The 12,942-nt window shown below is 30.8% G+C and overlaps 2 protein-coding genes across 2 annotated transcripts in view; one reads left to right on the plus strand and one right to left on the minus strand.

The window, feature by feature from the left end:
- The first annotated feature begins 3,458 nt into the window (after positions 1–3,458).
- On the plus strand, positions 3,459–6,362 carry LOC100162104 (beta-hexosaminidase subunit beta-like). Its single transcript, XM_001950175.5, has 6 exons — positions 3,459–4,335; positions 4,505–4,700; positions 4,777–4,892; positions 4,981–5,186; positions 5,359–5,471; positions 6,173–6,362. The coding sequence occupies exons 1-6, from the start codon at positions 4,144–4,146 to the stop codon at positions 6,355–6,357; spliced, it is 1,008 nt and encodes a 335-aa protein (XP_001950210.2). The 5' UTR covers positions 3,459–4,143; the 3' UTR covers positions 6,358–6,362.
- A 5,222-nt stretch (positions 6,363–11,584) lies between these two features.
- LOC115033045 overlaps positions 11,585–12,942 on the minus strand; it is a 6,442-nt gene continuing 5,084 nt past the window's right edge. The window contains exons 2-4 of the mRNA XM_029485276.1: positions 12,680–12,886; positions 12,327–12,540; positions 11,585–12,197 (exon numbers count right to left, since the gene is read on the minus strand). Of these exons, the coding sequence (XP_029341136.1) occupies positions 11,950–12,197; positions 12,327–12,540; positions 12,680–12,886 (669 nt within the window). The 3' untranslated portion in view covers positions 11,585–11,949. The remainder of the gene's footprint in view (positions 12,198–12,326; positions 12,541–12,679; positions 12,887–12,942) is intronic.

Genomic DNA, 12,942 nt, shown 5'->3' on the forward strand with positions numbered 1-12,942 from the left:
AGTATCATGTATCTAAGTATCTTTGATACATGTAACTTGTATCTTGTATCTTTTCTACACTCACAATGTATCTTGTATCTTGTATCTTGATACACTAAATGCATGTATCGTGTATCATGTATCATGATACTTTTTTTTGAGTATCTTGCCCAACCCTGTCGGTAGGTAGGTAGATAAGTTTAAGCGGCGGTGCGGATGACAGACCGCTGGTCGTGGTTTCGACGCCGGCTGTGGTAAACGGAATTTTTTTCTCCGCTTTTTTTTTCCATTATTTACCTTTCACTATAACTTCCGCCTTATCACCGCTTACGAAAGTTTTCAGATTTTTTTAAAAATTCGAGTTTACTACAATAATACGTTAGAGAGCGGACAGTGGCGCTATTAATATAGATAGGCATGAATATATGGGTCGAAAAGTTGATATATTCACATGTTTTTTTTTTTTTTGATTCAGTAAACTGTGTTATTATAATATTATTATATGTAGTATTATTAATACTGCTACAGATTCTAAATAATACAATATTAATAAACAATATAGTACTTTATGTATTTAACTAAAGTCTGGCAATTAAATTGCATGATGATATGACTATATACTATTTGATATAACTTATATTGTTAGGTTTAATTATGAGTATTATACGAAATAAACTATTTAATAAATTGATTTTGTAATTTCTACTTATTTTATTATTTATTTTTTATGTTTTATTATTTAACACGGGCTGGATTATATGGGGTACATACCATTATTTATGCGTGTCGGACAGTCCATAATTACGAACGTCTTTTCGATATCGAAGATACATGCAATGATACAATATGACCAATGACCATTATTAATTGATACCAGTTGGTCGTGGAGTGGTGGCGTTCGGTGGACAACTTTAGCGACGTGAAACGCCAGGTGCGTGTTATCTAATGTCATCTTGTGACGAACGCCCATGCAACACACAACCCAAACGCAAAGAAAAACATATTTTTCTTATACTATAGCATTATTAGGATTTTTAGATTTTAGCTTTCTTAGCTTTTCTTGGCGTATTGTGTACTGCGTTGGGTGCTTTTCAAAACGGTGAGTACAAGTTTAAAATACATAATAATAATTAATAGCATAACGTTCGTATAGCTCACGTACCTACTGGTTTATTCATGACACTGGTGTACGATGCGTTTCCGTATACTCGATATTGTTTATTAGTAATATTATACACGCCATTTTAATACGACATTTGTATTTACGCTTTCCGTGTTCATATCCTCGGACATAGACTTAAACGCCTAAGTGCACAAAAAGCTTTAAATTACGTTATTTGGATTGGTAAAAATACGAGTTAAAGAGTTCTAATTCGTGAAAACATTTTATAGTAGACAGTAGTTGAATAAAAATAACATAAATAATTGTTAATTATAAAGGGGAATTAATTTTTAGCCATATTTATTGGTAGTACGTACACTGAAATAGATAATTGTATACATTCAACAAAAAAAAAAGTTGTGTTTAGTGCTTTTTTAAGTTTAAATTTCGGCGAAACTAGATATTTGAATAACCGATAACGATGTTAAATATTTTTTTGTTATTTCAAAATATTATTATAATATAGGCTGAGTGGCACTCAGTCTGGCAGCTGATCATTACAACTTAGAATCAATTTTCGTATACACTATACAATGATATTATGTCATTGAATTCAGACATGGATCTAGAAATAAAAATGAGGTGAAGCCTAGATGAAAAAATTTAAAATGATCAATCACTCCTAAATTTCAATCAGCAACATAATATCATATGTTTTAACTAACATTATGTTCCTCTAACCTATTTGATTTAATTAAGAAACAGAGAACTAAGGTTATATTTGAAATATGTTAAGTATCTAAGGCCTAAGAAGGGAGAGCATTCAGCCTACATGAACCTGATTGAATTCAAATTTAACACCTTCTATTACAGTGACCTACTTTTTCCCCCTTACGCATTTTAAAACTATTGGGAACTTTAAATGTTAACCTCTCAAATGCACCAGGATAATTCAACAGGTGCAAAGAGATTAAAGACAAGGGCAGTTTTACACATTGAGTCAAAAATCCTTTGCGTAATATGAATTACTCGTTAACAAAAAGTTCGTCGAAAAACTTTGTAGAAAATAATGTCATTTTCCGAAAAAAAATTGTAAGTTTTTTATTAGTTATGTTGTTTATATACTTTATTTTAATAATATTATTATTTAATCATATTTTTCTCATTATTTTATTTTTAGTAGATTTTAAATCTATATATCAATAAATGTTCAATAATTAAAATTTGCCTTTTTTCGTGGTGGGAAAGGATATGGACATATTGTGGTGGAGGAGCGAAAAACTATATCGTGGCCTATAGTGGTACTTGTGCTAAATATGGCCCTGACACTTATTATAGGCCACGCGCGTACAGGATTAATAAATAATATGTTAAATACTAATAGCTATTAATGTACTTACTAAGACTTAAATAGGTACGTACATAATATTATATTGATCAATCCGTAATAGGTTTTATAGTAAAATGATTCACAATATTATATCGAATATAAATCCAACACGAACTAGAAATAATAAGAATGTTATAAAAAATTTAAAACTTCAGTTATCTCGCTATAGAGTATTGTGTTTATCGAACGCCATTGTTATTAATTTATTATAATATTTTATGTTGTCGCATATTTAATGTTTAATGTGTAATAGTGTAATACACGTGTAGGTACTATGGTATTTTATCGATTAATTGTTGTAAGTACATGATTAAATTCTAATGACAATATAACTATACTGAGTTGATGGTATTTTAAGTGTTTGTACATTTATATTAAAAATTAATATTAATCTTTTTATAATAATTAGCCTATGGAAATTTACAATTTAAATCATAACCCCGTATACCGATAACTATAAGAAAATAAAAAATTATCATCATTATAATATTATAAACTGTGGTAGTTGGGTATAAGGATGACAATTTCCGAAAAAAAAAGGTTTTTCAAAAAAAAACCCGGTTTTTTTCCCGTTTTTTTCGGGAAAATTGGGAAAATTTGGTTTCATTGAAACAAGTGGTTTTGACGAAAAGAACTGGTTTTTTCCCTGAAAAATTGAAAAATTGCATAAAAAAATGGATTTTATTTTATTTAATTTTTACCAACTCACAAAGCATAAAAATATAAAAACTATCAAGTACCTAGTTACTGTAATATAATTTATAAACCTATCAGCCAGTTACTATAATACCTTATTAGTTATTACAAATATAAATTGACAATGAGTATACACTTTTTAACATTTAAAAATACAGGTGATATATTACACTCTCCTACATAAATAACAATTTGATATGTATCTACGTTATTTTTAGAACAAATATTGAAATATCCATATATTTTTAATAGATTAATTTTAATACAAATTTTGTTTTGGCGCAATTGGTCCATACCCATCTTATAACCAGAGAACATTAGACAGTAAAAATATTTTTCAGTGAATAATTGTGTTTGCTATTGTCTATTATGGTAGCTGTCGGTTTTCTGTCAATATTATATCCATCGGCTATTTATAAGGTATTAACTACATTTATACACTTATGGTAATACGATTAGGTACATTTTGGTATAGGGTTACAGATTATCTGTGATATAGGTATAAAATAGTACACAAAAATTTTTATAGTACCTAGCTATAATAATATCGTAGTATTATTTCTTACAAGTGTTTTATATAGTCGCTTCGTAAGTCAATTTGAAAGCGTTTTATTATAATATGGGTAAATATCTAACCAGTATATCACTAGCTATTGTATAACATTTTATGTAATCTGAGAGTATAAATGATGATAGCCAGACAACTAGCTGTTAATAATAATAAAAAACAAAAACTAAAATAATATACATATTATTATTAGGTAGTTTATTGTTGTCGAGTTTAGGTGGTGCATTGACTCGACGGCGTTAGTGGCTAGTGGACGTTGATTATATTAACTTACCATATGTATTACGACTGTTACATACATTCTGTATCTAATAGGTACTCTAAAGTATAAATCTTAATATTCAATTAACTGCGAGCGTTGCCACATGACACACTTATATAGTTTATTGTGATTTTCAATCAAATAATATGCATCATAATAATTTAATTGCCAATTCATTCGTTATTTGTTTTATTCTCCTATTCTCCGTATCACAATCGTTCAACCAAGAGGTGGGACCAATTGTAAAAATGACCAATGGACAAGTGTGGCCGAAACCTGTGCTGCAACACATCTACGATGAATACTTAACATTTGAACCAGAAAATTTTCATTTCAATGTAAGACCAAACAAATAAATAACCAAAACATATATACGATTTTCAATTTTTTATAATAAAAGTTATGTTTTAAATAATATCATATACTTCCTATAATATTATAATATTTTAATAATTGCTTGTACGGTATTAAATGTAACATCATCAGTGAGAACAATTTTTTCTTTAGATAACAGGTTATAGTTGTGACGATCTTCAGGATGCATTTAAAAGGTATAATTCTATGTTGTTTTTAAAAGCCACGAAAACATTTAAGCAAAACACTAGTTTATCTACGGACTTTATCGTTGGCAAGATGGGAGTGCTCAATGTGCAGATGACAAATCCCTGTGAAAATTATCCTTCGTTGAATATGGATGAAAAATGTAGAGTACTTTTTATGTTTTCTTAATACCTCTCTTAGTGTACATATTAATACAGTTTTGAATTTTTTTTATACAGATGAAATCAAAATAAATAATTTCAGTGGACTTTTACTTGCATCGTCTATTTGGGGTATTCTCAGAGGTCTAGAAACTTTTTCTCAAATGGTCTATTTGGAAACGGACGGTTCGAAGGTAATATTTTAAACATTTTTGCTGTACACTCACGCAAACGTCGCGAATCTATGATGTAAAATTTAACCATGATATATAATATACACAGTTTGTAATTCGGCGCACGTCAATAGTGGACTATCCAAAATTCAGGCATCGTGGATTTCTATTAGATACGTCTCGCCATTATTTCCCCATCGAGTCAATAACGAAAACTCTAGACGCCATGTCGTATTCAAAAATGAATGTGTTTCACTGGCACATGGTGGACGACAACAGCTTCCCGTATCAGAGCAGTGCTTTTCCAAATCTGAGGTCTGAAATTCTAACTTGCCTAATCAATAATTTGTGGTGCACCTATACACAGTATAGTAATGTACCTATAATAATTTTAAAAAAATAACAATTAAAAAAATATATCGACGACAGTCAGCGCTGTCCTTATTGAACATAATTTTTATATTTAAACATTATTTTTTATGTATAGCGAAAGAGGAGCTTTCGGGAAATCGGCCATTTATACGAAAGATGACGTCAAACGTGTGATCGAATACGCAAAACTTCGCGGTATTCGTGTTATTCCAGAATTCGACACCCCAGGTAAGAACGGACACCACAGAACAAGTAATAATAAAACAATGTGTAACGCGTATTGTAGGTACATTTCATTATTTGATATTTCAATTCAATATAAGTACCTATTATGACTTGCAAACGTTATTATAACGTTATATTTGACAAAAAACGATTGAAATTTGTAAATGCAATTATAACAAAACGCGATAATCAAAAATACCTAATTAAATACTGCGAAACAAAAAAAAAAATATAATTAACAAAATATATTATTTATCATTAAACAAAACATAACGCAAAACATAATTTATAGAAAAACATTGAACGAAAAATAACACAAAACGTTATTTATAAAATCTATTTATTTTATAAATAGGTTTATTGGTTTCGTTGAAACATTTATTTCATGCAAACAATCTAAGAATTGATTATAATATTATATTCCGTATTCGGGCCATTACCTACCCGCATTTGTTATTATTTTTATACTTGACAGGTATTAACACTATTTTAAAAAACGATAAACGCGAAACTCGTATAACGTTTTAATTCTGAATAACGGTAAACGCAGAAGTTGAATAACGTTTTAATTCTAAATAACATAAAACGGAATTTTTTTTTCAAGTGTCAACCCCGTTACTATATATTATAAGAACACCGTACAGACGTGATTTCTTGTGTTATTATTAACAGCTGATATATTGTACGGTATTATGTATATTAAGGACATATGTTATCTTGGGGACTCGGCGGCATTCCGGGACTACTAATTGAGTATTTTGGGACTATCGACCCGACGGTCGAAGAAAACTACAATTTTATCAGGACACTATTGTCGGAAGTCAGTGAATTATTCCAAGACAATTACTTACACCTCGGTGGTGATGAAGTAAATAGTTCGTGTTGGTAATGACAATTTTTAAGTTTTTTGTGTATTATTACAATTTACAATATAATATTTAAACGTATCGCCGTATCAGATCCTGCATTTAAATTAGGCTCGGGCATATAGGTGGAAAGGGAGGTGGGTATTCAAATTAATATGATATTAAATCAGTTACTAATTATTATTTGAATTCTATAATCTAATAATTGTTGTTCCCTGTTAATATGTGGTTTGGCGTGTAATCATTACATATATATACTTACCTATGTATCTATGTACCTATACAACAGAGATCGCGCCCCCACACATTTTCATATTTCCAAATTATGGTAAAAATATTTTCAAGACAATAATATTAGTCGTCAAAATATTTTAAAAAGTCGCGTAAATAATTAGGAAATAATTATTTTGGTTATATTCTTTGGCTAACAAGTTCATATTTAGAAATTATTTTATAAAACATTTACAAAACATTCTAATCATTTATTTTCAACAAATATTTTCATGGAAACTTTATAAAAATATTTAGCCAACTTTTTATGCAATCGTATTGTACAATATTATCATGAGAAGATAATATGTATACAGTATTATTAGTCAAATATTTATTATACAATCACTTCAAAATATTATCATTTCCCAAATGCTGCCCCACGGCTAAAAAAATTAGGTCCATGTCCCCGGCACCCCCCATTTCGAATTTTGGGTCCAAACCCGGGGCGATTGTTTGTGCTTCGTTAGTGCACGTTAGTGCTTTTTATCCCGTCGTTAGTGCTTCATCCCATCCAAAGTTATTTGCATTTCGTACAGGGGGGTGCCAGGGACATGCCTGCACCCCCCCATTTCGAATTTCGGGTCCAAACCCGGGGCGATCGTTTGTGCTTCGTTAGTGCTTTTTATCCCGTCGTTAGTGCTTTATCCGTTCCAAAGTTATTCGCATTTCGTACAGGGGGGTGCCGGGGACATGCCTGCACCCCCCATTTCGAATTTTGGGTCCAAACAAATTTTATTCGTTTGTGCTTCGTTAGTGCACGTTAGTGCTTTTTATCCCGTCGTTAGTGCTTTATCCGTTCCAAAGTTATTCGCATTTCGTACAGGGGGGTACCGGGGATATGCCTGCACCCCCCATTTCGAATTTCGGGCCCAAACAAATTTTATTCTTTTGTGCACGTTAGTGCTTTTCATGCCATCGTTAGTGGTCCATCCCTTAAAATTGTATTTGAATTTCCTACAGAGGGGTGCTAAGGACATGCTAATGTAGATTTCGAATTTTGGTTCCAAAAATGTTTTATTCGTTTATGTTTCGTTAATCGTTAGTGCTTCATAGTGTTATTCGTCCGGTCGTTAGATCTCCACTCCTTCAAAAGTTATTGGTATATCATACGGGGGGGGGGGGGGTGCAAGTGACGTACTAATTCGTGTCCAGCCCCACAGAGTTTTGTCTGAAACTCTTCAACACATTGAGGTAAAAATGATCCTTGGATGCATTGCAGTTAAATCTCGTAGTTTTTGGATTAAATTATTTAAATCTGAGTTTTACAGAACAAAACTAAATTCGTTTTGAAGTTTTTGTTGTACCTATAGCAGGAACTATAGCTATTCGAAAATGAACATTTAGTTGGCAATTTTCAAAATACTTAGTTAAATTATGGTTCCTAAATGGCTAAATTTGTATTTGTAATGTGTATACTAGCATTTTCGAAGCTTATATATATATATATATATATTTTATTGATTAATCGTTGAAATGAAAATTGTATCAACTATCAAGTATCAATTACATAAACAATTGTTCATATTTAAAACTCTAAAAAGATTCTTCTCGATGACTATGTCAATAACTAGATACCTACTTCTTACTACTGGCATACATAGTTGCCAACATTTTATAAATTGTAGATGACGTTCATGAGACATACTGCCATGTGCATACGGTGTAATACATTATTATTTTTATTTTTAATGTCCACATGATATTTTCTTCTTATGAGAACAGGTACCCCTAGCTAAACCTAACTGTAATAACTTGTACCGTCACCACTCGCTTTATTAAATAACTAAGGAAGGTAACTACCTACTATTGTATAATATTTCTATTGTTCTTATTAATGAGAGTAGAAGTATGGATTAATACACCCCAGACGTATTCATCAAAAATTATAACTGGTATAAAATGTATTTTATTGAATAAACGTAATAAATTAAATTGTATGTTTCTAACAACTTAATATGTATTATAATAATTAATAATAAATAATGACATTATTTTGAATCCTTCAATTTTTTTTTGTGCCTTCCCTTCACCCTGAAAAAATACGCCCCTACATAGTGCAGTTATGTTATTGGATAACATATTATCTATTAAATGTTGTTATTATGATATTCATTTATGAATACCTACTGTATGAAGTTTTATGGCGTAATAGCGTGAATATCATAATGGAATATCCATTAACTTCCAAAAAGTATCACCGGGTATATTTCAATTATAACCAATTTTTATGCACACGTTATGTTTTCTTGCAAATTTTAAAATATTGAAATATTGAGTAGGTATGAGTGTATAATGTTTCACATAAATGAATATATTTATTTTAGTAACAGTAAGAATTCTGAAGGAGAGAATACATTTTCAATTTGTTCTGCACTTAGATCAGAATATTTTTGAGACATTATAAATCTTTTGAATTACAGTCTACCTACCAACGCATATGGTGTAGTAGGTACCTAATAATAATCTATATAATATCTAATATGTCGTCTAAAAAACAAATGTCAACAATTTCATACAGTTAGAACTAACATTAAAAATGTAGTTAGGTAATATAATTTAACTGATTATATTAATCAAAATCCTTATTAGATAAGTAATAAAATCAATGTTATAGCCAAATATATCGTGCATTTGTGGTAAGTTAAAGCTTATACTAACGGTTGTATAGAACTTAAGGAATAATTAAATAACTTTTTGTTTTATAGTTAATATTGATAAACATTAGTTATAATTGATAAGCGGTTGTTAGATTTTTAGCTATTTTAAAGATTATTATTTCTCAAATCGTGTTTTATACAGGTTTTATACATCTATACATTCCTATCTAGTTTATAATCATTAACTGCAATGATGTAGGTATAGTTGTAGGCAAACATACATATTATGGGTAGGTAGGTATAATATTATCATACACCAAATAGGTAGGTACGTAAAAAATATTAAATTTGTTCCTGGACTTAAAAAAAAATATTTATACCATTATACCTATCATCATTGAGTACATACCCTATATTGTACCTACTACAATATATTATACTCAATGTTATCAATAATATTCTGAAGCAATAAGTAGGTACGAACCATAAACAAAAAATATCAATTGGAAACTTATTGCAATAACAGCATTTCACCTAATGTTAGAATAATCCAGGGGTTGGCGTTCTAGAACGCATAGAATGGATAAAAGATACCTATCTTGGTTCTGTAACGTAATAACATTTATAGTATTGGATTGTAGAATCGTAGATCCTTATTGATTAAATACCTAACAAATAACTTTTAAATATTCACTGCAAATAACGCGAACCATTTATTTTTAAATCATATTTAATTGCAACAAAAGAGTTATAAAATTCATATGCGGTAATGTTTTGGTAAGGGGTACCAATAGGTATATACGTGTAAGTACCGGTACCTAGGTACGTAGTTTTTTGAGAATTTTTAAAACTAGATATTCAGTTTTATCGATCAGCTGTCTTAGATATTTTTCCACATCGATAAATCATATATGCATTGACAAATTAAAATTATATCTATTTAAGCTTTTGGCAGAAATTTGAAATTTTAATAACATTTTTTTTTACGTAATATATAAAACTCAGATTTAAATAATTTAATCCAAAAACTACGAGCTTTAACTGCAATGCATCCAAGGATCATTTTTACCTCAATGTGTTGAAGAGTTTCAGACAAAACTCTGTGGGGCTGGACACGAATTAGTACGTCACTTGCACCTCCCCTCCCCCGTATGATATGCCAATAACTTTTGAAGGAGTGGAGATCTAACGACCGGACGAATAACACTATGAAGCACTAACGATTAACGAAACATAAACGAATAAAACATTTTTGGAACCAAAATTCGAAATCTAAATTAGCATGTCCATAGCACCCCTCTGTAGGAAATTCAAATACAATTTTAAGGGATGGACCACTAACGATGGCATGAAAAGCACTAACGTGCACAAAAGAATAAAATTTGTTTGGGCCCGAAATTCGAAATGGGGGGTGCAGGCATATCCCCGGTACCCCCCTGTACGAAATGCGAATAACTTTGGAACGGATAAAGCACTAACGACGGGATAAAAAGCACTAACGTGCACTAACGAAGCACAAACGAATAAAATTTGTTTGGACCCGAAATTCTAAATGGGGGGTGCAGGCATGTCCCCGGCACCCCCCTGTACGAAATGCGAATAACTTTGGAACGGATAAAGCACTAACGACGGGATAAAAAGCACTAACGTGCACTAACGAAGCACAAACGATCGCCCCGGGTTTGGACCCGAAATTCGAAATGGGGGGGGTGCAGGCATGTCCTTGGCACCCCCCTGTACGAAATGCAAATAACTTTGGATGGGATGAAGCACTAACGACGGGATAAAAAGCACTAACGTGCACTAACGAAGCACAAACAATCGCCCCGGGTTTGGACCCAAAATTCAAAATGGGGGGTGCCGGAGACATTGTACAATGTACATTCGAGGGTTTAGTATTAAAGGAACATAACATTAGGTATGTGTATTTATAAAAGTACATACACGTATATTAATATTAAATAAGCGTATTTTACGTCGTTATCGAGTTATCGGCTATGACAAATTCACAACCCAATTAAACCTATAATGATTTATAATGGAAAGATACAATACGTATATATTTTTTGTATACATATAGGTATGTAGACGATTTCGTGGAAGACAGCGTATAATCCGCTCGCGGATAATCGAGAGTAAACTGTATAAGAAAAACAATTCTGAGCGGAGACGGTTTGTCAGTCTGGATATTTAATATTGTTATTATTTATTTTATCATGTAAGTTCAATTAATATAAAAATATTATAATTTTTTATTCGTTTTTATGGTGATAAACAAAGCTTTAGAAATTAAAATCCCATTTTTAGCGTTTTTTCGTAATTTTTCGTAATTTCATCCATACATTTTGTATAGGTACAGGATGTAAAAAAAAAAAAAAAAAACACCATTGTAAAACCAATACCTAGCTTCCTCGCTCCGCTCAGAATCTAAAATTTACATGATAGCAATTAATAAGTAATAAAACCTAAGAATATACATGATAATGACTGTGTAAAATTGTAAATCAAACGATTATGCACAACCAATGTCTATTCTTTGTTCTTCCATAATGTTATCATTAATAATACACACCAGTGGCGTAGTTAAGTGGGGCAGGTGGCCACACTCATTTGGCCTGGCATCCAGGTTAATAAATTGGGCTGCTTTTAAATATTTGTGTCGTAAAACTTGGAGAAAGACAATGCCCCTTCCCCCAGCAAAAATTCTAGATACGCCACTGATGCATAAAATAGATGTCACATAAATTAGACATAATATGACAAAAAAATACAATTACATGAATTGCATCTATATAGTTGTTTATTCCACGTTCCATTAGATTGACAAAGTAATTCAAGTGGAGTATCATCTTGTCCATTTGGTGTAGTATATGTTGGCTTACATGATGGTATTGCTATTGTATCGGGTAACGATAAATTTGAACAATTAGCATACTTACCATTATGACTACATTTAATATCCAAACTATTTGATTCTAGAGGTGGACACATTTCTATAAACGTAAATAAATTATAATCAACCATAACAACACTTTGGACTTAAAATATAGAAATAAATAAGTAATTTTTACAACATTTGAATTACTATAGTAATATACTATAGTAATATACACAATACTTACTGAAACACAATTTATCAAAATTGGATAACCATTTTCCTTTTCCCTGACAAAACCTAGAGCTATTGGTGTAAGCTTTATGATATCCAATTTCACAATTCTCAATAACAGTAAGATTATGATTAATTAATGTCCCGTGAGATAAAATTGTATCAGAACCTTCATAAGTATATACAACTCCTTCGACAGTCGGTAAAACGCACGAACTCCCTGCGAACTGTCAAATCCTTAATTGGTAAATGTATATTATTATTCTTTCTATAATATCTTAGTTTTAATGTTTAACCATGTTTTAAACCAACCATATAATAAGTTAAAAATTAAAATGAATATCTATAAAATATCTATTTACTTACATGTTTGTTTAAAACTCCACGAATCCATTTAACATGGTATTTAATATTTGTATAGCCTAAGGTTGAATTGTTTTCATTTAAATTCTCGTAACTCAGTATCCCAGTTAAATAAAAAGAATTTAAGTGTAAAAAGCTTATGGCTGATCCATCATTTATAGGACTTACTTGTAGTTCTGAAACAAGAAATATTTTATACCTAAGGCACAACTAAAACATATTACTACTGTTAGTTAGTTGGCGCATAGGTGGACATCCGTTAAATT

Source organism: Acyrthosiphon pisum, chromosome X, assembly GCF_005508785.2.
Source record: "Acyrthosiphon pisum isolate AL4f chromosome X, pea_aphid_22Mar2018_4r6ur, whole genome shotgun sequence".
Taxonomy (NCBI): domain Eukaryota; kingdom Metazoa; phylum Arthropoda; class Insecta; order Hemiptera; family Aphididae; genus Acyrthosiphon; species Acyrthosiphon pisum.